The sequence below is a fragment of the Odocoileus virginianus genome, chromosome 34, assembly GCF_023699985.2.
Source record: "Odocoileus virginianus isolate 20LAN1187 ecotype Illinois chromosome 34, Ovbor_1.2, whole genome shotgun sequence".
Lineage (NCBI taxonomy): Eukaryota > Metazoa > Chordata > Mammalia > Artiodactyla > Cervidae > Odocoileus > Odocoileus virginianus.
In genome coordinates, this window is record NC_069707.1 from 7,707,405 (window position 1) to 7,722,216 (window position 14,812).

Genomic DNA, 14,812 nt, shown 5'->3' on the forward strand with positions numbered 1-14,812 from the left:
TAAGGAGTTACAATAAAAATTTTTATTTAAGTTTGGTCAGTACAGGTAAGATATACTGGAGTCACAGAGCAATATGCATTAACAGGATACAACAATTCATAAAAACTGAATAACTATGCACACAAATTTTTTAAACATTCAATCACCTAAAGAGAAAATGCACAGATGTATGGTGGGAAAAATTGTATCTAACACTGAAACTACTATAGGACTCCTTCAACAAGTCCAACTTTTAGTGATAAAACTACTGTACTGGGCAAACTTGGCAGTCATAAACCCACATCTACTCTGACAAGTCTGAATGGTGCATAAGCATAGTAACAGCATGAGTAAGAATGCCCTCACACAGCACAGGTTCTAGGGTAGACACAGATTCACACAGACACCACTGTGTTATACTTTAAGGAAAGAGTTCCATTTACAACTTCACATTAACTCATATAAAAATAACCTGACCCTACACAAAATGTCCTTTTAGCAACATTCAAAGTAATTAACTGTTACAATTTCCAAAGTGGCAGAGGTATTGAAGCAAAGAAGAAAGGAAAAAAAAAAAAACAAAAACCACCCACAAAAAAGGCAAATTGTGACAAAAGTATGCGTTAATTAACTGGACAGTATCCTCTTCCAAATTAAATGACACTGTATAAAAATTTGCTGGAAATTTTTTTTTTTTTTACAAAACTGAACTCTGTACATTTACACTTGAGTCCAAACCATTCTGAACGTGGCGGGAACCCGCAGTTCGGTTACCTTTCCCACTCACGGTTTTCTCCTCTTGCGGGTCATGATTGGAGTCTGTGTCATTTGAGTGGTGTGTGAGAGAGTTTTCACTGCCCGTGGGAGAGTCTACACTTTCATACCCCGCACTGAGTTGGTTTACGTAACTACTACCTCTGCCAGTTCTCTCCTCCGAGCTGCTGGAGGCCTTATTCCCATTCCCTGGAGAAGGAGGAAAGTCATCTTCGGCTGTGTCCCCCTCCCTGTGAAATCCAGACCCAGACGTCCTCTGCCGGGAGGAACTGCCATTACTTGGTCCGTTGGCCAGACGACTGCAGTCTTTACCTGTGGCCTCTGCCTGTCCTACAGGCTCAGAAGATGTAGTCCTGCTGGTACTCGGGCCTGGGGCTTGAGACTGCTGCTGTTGGTACTGAGCCAACTGCTGGCGCGTCTCCTTCAGTTGTTGCTGAAGAACTAGAATGGTACTCTGCATACCCTCTACTTCTTCGTCAAGTTGAATGATGAAGTCATTCAGTTCTGTGCAAAGGAGAGTCAAACCTACTTTAATATCTCGTACGATATATTTAAAAATACTTCTTAGTGTCTGCACAAAGCTAGGCAGTCAATAAATGTTTCAGTAAACAAATACAATTCTAAAATCACAAAATATTTTAAAATTTTGCTTGGAATTTTAAAATAGCCATTCAAGAGCAAATTTATTTGTGAGAGAAAGCAAAAGCCTGAATATATAAAAGCAACCAAGTTTACAATGATCCAAACTATCTGGCTACATAAAACTGGTTACAGCCCACAAAATCTGTTCTATGTTTGTTTGACCATAGGCCCACAAGCCTGGCCCCTTCCTTACTCCTCACCCTCCTAGCCAATGTTCAGCTCCACAGCAGGTGTAGTCCCTGGGGAAGCCCTTGATTCCAACACTCCAAAGAAGCCTATGCTGTCACCAAGGATTATTCCACATTCAAGAACAAAATTCAGAAAAAATAACTCTTGAAACTGATAAAAATACAGATGTCTATAAAGTTCTAAAAAGGTCTTGGGGTGGGGGAGCTCCTTCACTACTATACAAAAAGACTCCTATTTACTGTATTTACAAATAGCAAGAGCTAAAAACCATCACTTTGAAGAGGCAGTTTTAAAGATACTGACTAGTGACCTTCTTTGCAATTAACTGCAAAGTTGCAATTAAGTTAATCTTTAGAGAGATTGGGTGTTTTTCTTACTAATTTTCTTCACAAAGGAGAAAGAGCATGCATTCAGCTGTACTAGACCAGCATGGTGGCTGACAAGTTCCATTTCTTTGGGCAAATATATATTACATCTTATTCACTAAACAGAATCTCTGTATTTATTTCTTATTTTTGGCCATGCCTCGCAGATTGCAGGGACCTGAGTTACTTGACCAGGGATGGAACCTGGCCCAGGTGCTGAAATCACTTGAGTCCACACCACTGGACCACTAGGGAATTCTTCCACAATTATATATTTTTAGATCCCTGGACATGGCCAAATACTTCCAAGATCTACACTTACAGAAATCGGTTAAGTGAAGATATTAAGCACTGAATATATCCTTTTAAACACTGAATATAAACTTACATAGCTACATAATGCTTTATTAATACAAAAGCCCTTATGTCTTTCCAAACCCCACCCCTAAAAAAGAACAAAAACTTATGAAATTTGCACAGCAAACAACTGGGGGGGTAGGGGGGAACCACCACTAAATTAAATGGCTTTGTTTGTTGACTTAACTGGGAATATTTCACTTATAATTTCATAGAACCATTGGTAGAGATTAGCATATACAGACTCTAATCTATAATATTCATGCCTGGCAGTATTTTAAAGCCAGTGCAAAGTTAACCAAACTTTTCAAAAGACCCCTTACCATCCTGACTGCTTTTAAGCTCCTCACTATATTTCTTCTGTAAAGCCAACTCTGCTTCAAGTTGTGCAATACGTCCCTGGGACAGCTGCCTTCCAAGCTCTTGATTCTCCTGGATAAGCATTCGACACTTCGCCATTAACTTTTTGCCTGTTTGGCTGCAAAGGAAAGAGCCATTCATCACAAAATGAAGACAAATTCTCGACAACCTTCTTTGTTTGAAATTATTACAGCAACGGATATAACACATACAGAATATAACTCTATGTCACAGCAAGACACCTGCCTACAATTACCATCGGCTTTTCCGGACACATCAATCTTGTACATTTCAGTATTTTGCCAATACAGCAGCAAAGATAAAACCTGAAGAAAGAGTACCTAAGTGGCTACTTTCTGTTTCTATTACATTATAATTGATTCTGAAATCTACTTTTATCCCAAATTATAATTTTAAATAGAAATAGGCCAGTTATTTGATACACACTTCAAATATATCAGTTATTAATAAAACTCTAAGGTACTTAGGTTCATGGAACAGAAAAGTTCTTGAAAGGGTAAATGCAACACCAACCACAATGTAAACTTCTACCTAATATATAAAATCAGTACCTATAAATACATAAATGAGAGTAAATTCTTGCTAGACCAGTGTTTATAAGGATGCCTCTTAATAGGCAGTTCCCACAAGAATGTTTATTGCATTAAGTGAGGCCTGTTCAGTAATTGTTTTTAAAAAGCCTCATGACTATTTCTATTCATCCCTCATTTAACTTTATACGATACAATATATATATTTAAGCTGTCTTAAACTGGGGTATAAGTTTTTGAAATTTTATTTTTATTTTTTTTAAGTTTTTGAAATTTTAATACTGATATATGGTGAAGATTTTATTCATGTTGAAAAGATTATCCTTAGGACACAAAAATAAGACTGGGGTTATTTAGCATAAATAATGCAAATATGTGACTATCTGCCAAATTAGGACTGTCATACTTTCTAAATGCATACATACATAAATTGCAAAAATCAATCAAGGTTCATCCTCTACATATTTCTAATAAGGAGGAGATGCACTGTGAAGTAATGTATAGGGCAAATCAAAGCCCATTAAAAAAATTTTTAATCAGTAAGATCATTCTGAACTTTATCGTAAGAATATCAAACTCCCTTTTCAAATCTCTTAAGTAACATCACAATTGTATGCTTAAATCAGAACTCTTTAAAAAAGTGATCATTTCTATTGTTAATGCTGACACTAAAGAAAAGCGGTCAAGTTTTACTGAGACACTGTTATTGGGGTTTGTGATGCAAGGTTTCTTTTATCAAAACTACATGTTTTAACCCAATGTGATTCAAGTAAAAGTTTGTGATGTATTTTCCTTATACAAATCTGAAGTAAAACCTGGTGGTTGGTGGTGGTGGTGTTTAGTCACTAAGCTCTATCTGACTCTTTTGTGACCCCCTGGACTGTAGCCCACCAGGCCCCTCTGTCGATGGGATTTTCCAGGCAAGGGAGCTGGAGTGGGTTGCCATTTCCTTCTTCAGGGCACCTTCCCCACCCAGGGATCAAATCCGCATCTCTTGCACTGGCAGGGGATTCTTCACCACTGAGCCAACCAGGGAGGCCAAATCCGGGGTTACTATTGCACAAAGCAGCCTCACCTGAAAACGAGCTAGCATGTGGGAAGGGCTCTCTCACTACATGGCACATTTATTAGCGGACAGCTGTTCGTTGCTATCACAGCTCCAGATTTCCCCTATTTCCTATTAGCATCCTCAGCTTTAGCCTCTACTGAATAAGAGTTTAAAAACCAAACGAGGAATTGAGAAACAGGCACCATCATCAGAGACAGTGGCCTTCCTTCCACTTCACTGCCTATGCTCGCCCAACTCTCTTTTCTTGTGAAAACATCAGTGTAAAAAAAAGAAAGAAAACATCAGTGTTTACCAACTAACCTGAGAAATCTTCTATATCAGTTTTTTAAACACAAACAATTGTAAAATCAATAGAGCAATTTGTGACCCGACTTAACCTCATAAAAAGTACCAAATTCTAATGCAAAAATATTCCATTTATGAAGTCGAGCCTTTTAATAAATGCCTGTTCTAAAATAATTCTATCACTTCTAAAATGATTAAAACAAATCTTCACTGAATCTTTTCTTTAAACATTTTGTAATTTTATACCACTTTACTATGTTGTGTAAAAATCTGTGTTGTGTTCATTGTATCACAAAAAATGGTAAGAATCTAATTTCAAGAAACTTGGCTCTGGACTAATTTTTTTTAATTAAAAAGTATTCTACCTATTGCTAAAAATCAAATAAATCACAAAAAAAAGTATAAAATAATTTAAGAGAAGGAATGGACACTGTACACTGCTTTGTTATCAAGGGGAAGGGACGAGGGTATTCTGAAGGTGTACATACAACTAACTATTTATAAATGCAAACTGAAAACTGTCAAAATTCTGCAATATCTCCCTGTAACTATTCTAATATACACACTGTCACATGCATGAAATATTTTAACCAATGTGGACAACATAATCCACGGCATCATTCTCTCTCAAAATTTAAACAATGAAAAAGTAAAAACAACCCACACAACCCATTCTATTTGAATTATTCCAGACAGAGTACTGATTGAGCACTATTTGTTTCAAATTAATGATGTAGTTATACCACCCAATGAACTCTAACTTATAGTTTACTTTTTACAAAATTCCATTTATAGGTGGTTAAAATAAATTAATACAATGAAAATATACAACCATTAAAAATGGTAAGTAACCTAAATATACTAAAAAATGGGAAAAAAGCCCAAGGATAAAGTGGGCCTGGGGAAAGTCATGCTACAAATCATCTATATGTACATATGCATGTCTGCATTTCTTTAAAACCAATACACATATAATTACTGTATATGCATACAAATTATCTTGATACCCAAGAAATTTAAAAATGGTCACTATTCCTGGAGAATAAAAAGGAGGAGGGGAAGGTCACCCAGGAGTAAAACTTATTTTACACCTCTACTTTTCTTTACACTGTTTCAATCTTATACATGAGCATGTGTTATCTTATTATTTAAATGTTTTTAACATAAGAAGGAAAAAACCCACCTCAACGTGACTGTTACTTAAGTGGCAAAGAAAAATGCTTGGCTACATTTGAGTACATAATACCTTTTATGAATTAATTATCTCTTGACCTACTGAGAATATGTAGGCCATTTCTACTGTGATCTTTAATGGTATAAAATATATACAAAAGCCTTAATTCGGGTACCATAAGCTAATTTCAAACAGATGTAGTTACTTACCCTCCAACCCCACAAACAGTGAGACTCTTAGAAGCGGATTTCTTGCTGTGAAGTCACACAAACCACTTCTTCAACCCACCCTCTGCCCCACAATCAGTTCCCTCAAGTACAGACATACGAGATACTTACAATTGATTGGAATGATTAAGAGAGAACTTAAGTCACCCTTGTTAAAACTGCACTTAAACGTTGGGACAATCTGGAACATTTTATCTTCCACTCATCTTAGACTCCATTATCACCAAGTGAAAATTCGAATTGGTGACTTATAGAATGATCTGACGAAAAAATTCACCTCCAGGATTGGATGGAAGCATGAAGAAAATAATGCCTCATTTATCTAAATGAGCAAATGAATTTTCTAGAAATGATCACTATACTTTTTTTCAATTCACAAAATGTCTCACTTAGGCCAGCCCACAGTTCCAATATATTCTGTCCCCAATCTTCTGGCAGGCACCCTGTAAAGCTGTCCCACATTAATTTCTACTGCAATATCCTGGGACAAGGTGTCAAAAAGCAACAAGTGTCAGGTCTCTTTGTTTTTTTATGATACCAGCTGGAAAAAAGTAGGTCTTTAAAAAATGAGACACAGAGCCTTTTCCTTCTCTTTGAAGAGCACAGCAACAATTTTTTCGAATCAATCTGCTCTCCACAGCGCCCCCCATCAAAAGGTTAAAAGTACAACAAAAACATCATAGTAATCCTTGAACTTAAAAAAAAAAAAAAAAAACAACTATTTCAAGGCACATTTAATTTAATATCAAGAGTGCAATACAAAAGGCCCAAATACAATGAAGGAACACATTCCCCCATTAACACCAACGACAATGCTCTTTCAACATGTGCCTGTTGAATGGAATGGGGATTTAATAAATTTCACTACTGAAAAAAATAACGCAGTGAGTCTCATCACAGCCAATATCCTTATACAATCTAGTTGTGAAATGAATGTTTATAACGCTTCAAACAGTTTAAAACCTGAAGTTTGACACCACACCTTCATGTTTGTACAGTCCTCAGTAAGATTATCTACAGTATTAGCAACCATTCAAAGAACAAATCATTGAGTAAAACCACATTGATTTAAGGCTCAATCAAGTAATAGAGAGCCCCAAACGAAATGGTTAAATAGATGAACTACTTGTACTGACATCTATTATTTGATTCACTCATGACTATTAAGTTGGTTCTTGGCAAATAAACCCTTTAAAGGCAAAATTCACCTCATTTGAGTGTGACCCAGAAGTTCAACAACAATCACGAAGTCCACAGTCTTATTGGCAAAACTGATATACAGTGTCTCTAAGTCACTATGCTCAAGGTTAAGAGCGATGCATATTCCATCTTTACGTTTACTGGAATTTTACATGTTCAATTCATGGTTTTAAATCTCTAGGTTTTCATTCCTCCAAACTGTCTGAAGACACAGTGTGCCACAGACTTAAGACTTCTGTTTCTCCCTCTATTTTCTTCAAACAGAAACATTTCTCAAGTGTCTACATGTTCTAGAAGGGGAATTTTTCGGAGGTGGCCACTTCTTCGGAATAGTCCGACGCCATCAGGCCTCTGAAGCAAGGGGAGGGGGAAGAGAAAAAAGCTGAAACACAAGGTTCATCTGGTAAGTTTTACATTAACCTTTACAAGCTGGATAGTATAAGAATGTGGCTTTTTGGCTCAAAAAGTCTGAGTCTTGGTGTGGAAACGAGTACGTGGCTGTCCCACCACAGCTTTCTCGCAGTGGGACTGTCAGGGAAGTCTTGACTGGGGAGTATGATTTGTTTACCTATCAGGCGTAAACTTCCAGGCACTCAGTTCATTTTGGGCTTGTTCCAGTTTGTCTTTAGTCTGTTCCAGTTCACTTTTCATTTTTAGGAATAACAAGTTGATCGCTGGGTCCACCATCGTTGATCTCAGTTGGGCAACGCTAGGCTGCTGGACTTGCTTGAGGTACTGGATCTGAGTCTGTGCAAAGCAAAAAAACCCCATTACTACCAAATCAAAGGAAACATACCTAAGAAGATGAGATAAAATCCCTTTCTGTTCACTGGTTTACTAACTTGCTTACTAAGCCCCTCTCCCTTCTATCTTAAAATCCTCTAAAAAAAAGTACAAATTAAAAACAACTATTTAGGAATTCCCTGGCAATCTAGTGGTTAGGACTCAGTTGCTTTCACTGCCAGGGCTTGATTTCAGTATCTGGTCAGGGAAGTAAGATACCACAAGACTTGCAGCAAAAAAACTCCAAAACAAAACCAAAAACCCACAAAAAAGAACCTTCACAAAACCATTTAAGGTTATCCATGCAGGAAAAAAGGCCATTTGACGGCATTCCATATTTGGAAATTTTAAATATAAGGAGACTACATGTTGGCAATCAAAACAGTACCAAAAACCAAAAAAATCCACCGTAGTATTTATTAAATATGCTGATGCCCATCGGAGAAAAAAAAGGCAAAGTTTAAAATATTATTTAAGAATATAGTGATTACTCATACAAACCTGTGCTTTTGGGAAACTGTTCCCTAACATTACACCAGGTACAAGATTACAATTTAAGACATATTTGCATTTCTAAAATTAAAAATACACAGTACTTACATATTTACATGAGCTGGCATTACAGCTTTATAAATGGCACCTTAACCCAAAATTAAGCATATATTCACTTTTTTCCCTCCAAGCAGATTTGAATCACAGCATTGTAAAGCTGGAAGGTGACTGACCTGGTCCAAACTACTTAGTTTTGAGAGATTAAAGAAGCCAATTGTTCAAGGACACAATTAGTTCAATGCCAGTACTGGAACTAGAATTCTTATTCTCAAGCTTCCTAACTCCCAATCTAAGGTTTTTCCCACCATACCAAATACCTCTACTTATATATGAAACCTTCAATTTCAACTCTGGTTGTACTGTCAGCACAGTTTTAAAATATGAAATACAGTAATAAACTATTTAATGCTAATAAAGCATTAAATGCATCACTTTCTTCACACTCCCACTCCATTCTAAACCTTAAATAGGATTAAAAATAACATTTCCTAAACAGCTATTAATGTCTAACATACATTTAGTAAAAGATAAAAATATACTAAGAGAATTAGGCTATACTTAATTACTACTTCACCAAGCAAACAGAACTAATTTTCTTTCTTTTAGCTTAAGGAATTTTAAAAGTTTACAAAATGAACTACCCTCATCTGCTACTATAAGCTTGCGATTTCCTTGTGATTTTTGCTCCTGCTGCCCTTTCTGCAAAACCTCACTGTGTTCTAACTGAAAGATCAGTAAGTGCTTCAGCTGGGATATGCAGAGAACAGCTGTAAAAAAAAAAGTGTGGCTGGAAAAAGTTAGGTTCTACTTGGAAAAAAAAAACTTAAATCTAGGTTGAGATGACAGAAGGGTGAAGAGGCAGCACCAAAGGCTTAGATTAGGAATAAACTGATCGAAACTGCCAGTGTATATGGGATGGCTGTAGAATCGCTGAGGTGAGTCAACAGCACATACTGTCCAGGTAAGTGGTTAAGAAGTACCTGGACCAGGATGTCAAGAGTAGGGAGGACTCAAGAGACTGAAATCAAGACACACTGGTTCTGTGAGACACTGCCATCAGCACCATCCACTCACACTCCTACCAGGTGCCCGCATTTGGAAGGTAAGATCCATCCTCTGCATGTGTTAGCATCTAGCAACAGGGAAACCTAAAACTATTAGTGAATAAAGGGTTGAACCTAGAATCCTAAATATCACAAAAAGAAAGAATTAACCGGTTTTGGGACTCAGCACTTGAGTAGTACTACTCATGCCATTAGATATGAAAATCCCAAGAGGAAAAAAATTGGAGGGGTGTTACAAAAAAACAAAACAAAACCCCTTATACTGAGAATGTTAAGATTTCTTTGAACCAAGTACCCAAGTTAAAAAAAAAGTCAAAAGAGGGAAAGCCAAAAACCAAATTTGGGGAAAGTGAAGACATAAGAGTGATGAGAAAGATGATTTTCTTAATACAATGACCTTACAGAAAAAATGTAGAGGCAGTGAAGATGGAAAGTAACTGAGAAACAAAAGGAGCGCTGAGAGATAGAGACAATAAAAGAGGCTACTCTCTTCTTTAGCAAAGTAACAGGTAAAGAAGTCATTTTGAAAAAGTGAAGAAAGAGGGACTGAAGACTTGTACAAACGTGGACAATGTCTACACAGGAAGAATAAAGACTGTGATTAAGTCCTAAAGAACATTTTATTGGTGACGAGGAGGAAAAGAAATAGAAGTGTGCCCCACAGATTATTAACTTCCAATGACCAGTATACTGCCTTATGCATTAGATTTTAATAACTATCAAATGGAGATTACACAAAAAATTCAAGAAAACTGCAGCTTTTAGGATTAGAAACAATAGGGAATTCCTTTGTGGCACAGAGGTTAGGACTCAACATTTTCATGGCAGGGGCCTGGGTTCAGTCCCTGGTTGAAAGTGAAAGTCACTCAATTGTATCTGACTCTTTGTGATCCCATGGACTATACAGTCCATGTAATTCTCCAGGCCAGAATACTGGAGTGGGTAGCCTTTCCCTTCTCCAGGGGATCTCCCCAACCCAGGGATCGAACCCAGGTCTCCCACATTGCAAGTGGATTCTTTACCAGCTGAGACACAAGGGAAGCCCAAGAATACTGGAGTGGGTTAGCCTATCCCTTCTCCAGCAGATCTTCCTGACCCAGGAATCAAACCGGGGACTCCCTGCACTGCAGGCAGATTCTTTAGCAACTGAGCTATCAGGGAAGTCTGATTCCATAAGCTGAGTGGCATGGCCAGAAAATGAAAAAAAGCAAAATAAAAAACAACAGGGACGGAGCTGCCTCTATCTTACGTAACTTACATATACAAACACTAAAACCAGGGCTAAGGCTGTTGAAGACAAAACTGAGTCTAAATCAACCAGGGTTAAAGGAGCAAATAAGTCACTAGATTTCAGATATATGCAGACATGGCAAACAGTACAAATGAAAGGTGTTAACAATTAAAAGGAGACACAGTAAAAATTGATACTTAGTTTTCTGTAGAAAGACGTAAAGACAATGAAGGAGAAATTAATGAGAAAGCTTGCCAAGTAAAATGAGTACACAGTGCTTATACCCTCAGGTATTATATTACTTAAAAATATCTGAACCAATATACTAATTCTCATAAATTATGGAGATTTCAGAGAATAACTTAAACTTCTGACTTCTTGGCCACAAAAAATTACTTTAAATCAATGATGAGAAGTTATCTATCAGAATTTTACATTTAAAACATTATCTACCTTAACAAAATGTACATGTATAATTAGTATTAATTATATAAAATTAACTTGATGTGAGTTAACACACGAAATAATGTGAACCAAAACCCAAACCCTCATAAATGCTTAAAACATATGAAACACTTACAGTACACTCTTGCATCTCTTGCTCCTTGGTTGCTAGTCGCATTACAAGAATGTTTTCCCTGCGTGCAGATTCTTGCTGCTGTTGCTTTAGTTTTTCTTCAGATTCCCTTAAGCCAGTTACATCATTAGCTGATGATTAAAAGGAAAAAAAATCCAAAACATCATGAAACATAATTTAAAGATCAAATTGAATTAACCAAATGAAAGTTCTGACTCCCTTTGTCAAGGATAATAAAAACCACAGTAAAAAAAAATTCAGATCTTTAGTTTCTATCCTAAACTAAACTTTTATGACAACAAACTTCATTCCTGATCATGAGTGCTTTTTCAAGAGTTAGTGGTTTTAAACTGGTCCACAACCACTTAATGCTAGATGAACTATGCTATTATAGTCTAATCTGTTCCCAAAAAAGACAGGAAATTCCATTATTTGCATTTGTTTATACTACCAAGTATTCACAAAGTCCTGATTAGTATTGTTAAACCTAATCAATATAAACATGCCCATAAATGCACAGCTAATTATTACTTTAAGCTTTCATAGGGGTTTCCCTGGTGGCTCACTGGTAAAGAATCCACCTGCCAAGGCAGGAGATGTGGGTTCGATCCCTGGGTTAGGAAGACCTCCTGGAGTAGGAAATGGCAACCCACTTCAGTATTCTTGCCTGGGAAATCCCACTGACAGGAGCAGCCGGGAGGGCTACAGTTCATGGGGTCGCAAAAGAATCAGACATGATTCAGCCATTAAACAACACTACTCACAACTTCTATGGATTATACCATAATTATACAATAACTGAGATTTTAAAATATTCATCTTTCTGAACTTGGAAAACTTTCACACTCGCAAATAATGTTACTCTAAAACTCAGTGAAAAGTGACAAAGACTAAAATAGTCTAAAATTATAAGCTTTATTATTTTCAGTAATTTTTGAAAAACCCATATATAGCCAACAGATATAGCCTACTGTTAGAATTTAAGCTACCATAAATTTAATACCGGCTGCTTCTACATTTTCCCTGCTAGAGTAATACTCATGCTTCGCTTCAAATTTTCCTGTGGAAGGACTACATCAAGGAAAGTGTCAAGTAGTTGTGAATTTCCCTATCCGTGCACTCTCAGAACATTGTAGTTCAGTTTGAAGTCATGCTACTGTTAAGATTACAGTATGTCAGTCTTCTCCAATGACTATAAACTCTTCAAGAAGAGCGATCTTGTCTCCTTCATCTTTCTACTTCCTAGCACCAAACACAGTGCCTGGACACAGGTCCTTAATAAAATTCTTAAATAAAAATTACTTAGTAAAACCAACTATAATGTGCTTATAAAAACAATCTAAAAGGAAATATTCACACAGTCCTCAGGAAACTAAAACTCAAACTTACAGTTGAGATCTGTGTACTTGCCCTCCAAAGCTTGCACATATGCTTCATACTGTTTCCACCTAATACAAAAATAAAGCCACATTAGCTATGTTTAAACTGCTTTTACTAAATATACTAGAAAATCACATCCATTAACTTTAAAAACTAAGAATTCCACTGTGTGGATTTTAATGTCTCTCCCATTTTAACAGGGGTTTCCCAGGTGGCACCAGTGTAAAGAATCCGCCTGTCAATGTAGGAGACACAAGAGACTCCAGTTCAATCCCTGGGTCAGGAAGATCCCCTGCTGTGGGAAATGGCAACCCGCTTCAGTATTTTTGTCTGGAAAATCTCATGGAGAGAGAAGCCTGGCAGACTACAGTCCATGGGGCTGCAAAGAGTCAGACATGAATGAGTGCACATGCACACACTCCTATTTTAAGATAATTATAAATTCTGTTTAACCCATAATAAATCACAATAAATTAGTCACTTTAAAATTATTCCTTCTTCAACTTATAGGCGTTGGATAAATGGAAATACAGAGAAAAGTGTTCTCTGCTGAGAATATAACAAGAGGTGTTCCCATGAGTCAGATCACACACCATACAGGACAGTGTATCAGTGATGTTCAGCATGATGCCTGGACTATAAAAGGTGACTGAAAAACTTACCACCACTTTTCAGATACGCTGTCCATCTCAAACAAAAGGCATTTTAAAATGTGCCTAATTATAAGGGACTGAAGGTGATCTCGGCTCTTATGTGAAAGTAGCATGTGATTTCTCTCAAAGTAATAAAAAAGGAGGTCTGTCCTTTTTTGTACAGTATAAAAAACAGAACATACTGTTTTTCAAAAGCATATCTAATTAGCAGAAACAACTTGCAAATAAATGCCACATGCTACCTGGATCTTTCTTCATTACATTCTTCTACCCTCAATATACAGGCTTTAGGACTTCCTTGGTGGCACAGTGGGTAACAATCTGCCTACCAATGCAGGGGACACGAGTTTGATCCCTGATCCATGAAGATCCCACCCGCTCCGAGCAACGAAGCCCATGGGCCGCAACTACTGAGCTCATGCGCTAGAACCCGCACGCTGCACTCGCCTAGAACCTTGCTCCACAATGAGAGAAGACACCGCAATGAGAAGCCTGTGCACCAAAACTGGAGGAGCCCCAGCTCTCCTCAACTAGAGAAAGCCTGCATGAGGCAACAAAGACCCAGTGCAGCCACTAAAATAAAAACAAAACCCTCAGGGCTTCCCAGGTGGCTCAGTGGCAAAGAATCCACCTGCAAATGCAGGACTTCCAAGTTCAATCCCTGGGTCAGGAAGATCTGAAGATCTTCTGGAGAAGGAAATGGCAACCCATCCAATATTCTTGCTAGGATAATCCCATGGACAGAGGAGCCTGGCGGACTACAGTCTATGGGGTCGGATACGAGTGAGCACGCTTGCGCGCGCGCACACACACACACACACACTAGTTGCTCTAGGCAACTACTGCAGATAACAAACTTTCCTCAGTCTTATGTTTAAGCAACTGCTCCAGACAGTAATCTGCTACCCTGCTTACTGAAGAAATGTTTTCAAGCTGCTCTACAGTTACACCTAATCAAAATTTAGATTTTAGAATATATTTTTATAATCTTTAAAATCTTTAACAAGTAATGAGATTTATAAACATTATAATATAATGAACAAAAATATTCTGTAATATCAAGCTAATCCACTCTGTATAAAGACAAAGCCAAGGGCATGTTTATTTTTATGGCCTCTACAACAAAGTTCACAAAGAGGAGTTCATTCAACATTTCAGAGTTCATTCAACATTTCAGGATGAATAAAGATGTTTTATGGAGGTTAAAGTAAGATTTTACAAGAAAAGACAAATATAAAAGCTCAACTGCAAACATCCTTATCAAGAAGACAGGGAAAAAAACCTACTTAAAAGTCATAACCATACCAGAGACAGAAAAAGAACATCAACACATGAGTAGTGTATCACGAGCATCTACATCAGCAAAAAACAGCAAGAGTAATTTAAAATACTAAGTATTT

General features: G+C 37.2%; 1 protein-coding gene across 5 annotated transcripts in view; it reads right to left on the reverse strand.

Annotated features, from left to right (window-relative positions):
- WTAP (WT1 associated protein) overlaps positions 1–14,812 on the reverse strand; it is a 26,838-nt gene continuing 12,026 nt past the window's right edge. For 4 of the 5 annotated variants that reach the window (XM_070461518.1, XM_070461517.1, XM_020876410.2 and 1 more), the window contains 5 exons: positions 12,769–12,827; positions 11,383–11,510; positions 7,741–7,919; positions 2,630–2,784; positions 1–1,257 (listed from right to left, as the gene is read on the reverse strand). In XM_070461518.1, the coding sequence (XP_070317619.1) occupies positions 677–1,257; positions 2,630–2,784; positions 7,741–7,919; positions 11,383–11,510; positions 12,769–12,827 (1,102 nt within the window). In that variant the 3' untranslated portion in view covers positions 1–676. The remainder of the gene's footprint in view (positions 1,258–2,629; positions 2,785–7,740; positions 7,920–11,382; positions 11,511–12,768; positions 12,828–14,812) is intronic. The other variant, XM_070461519.1, reaches the window with a different exon arrangement.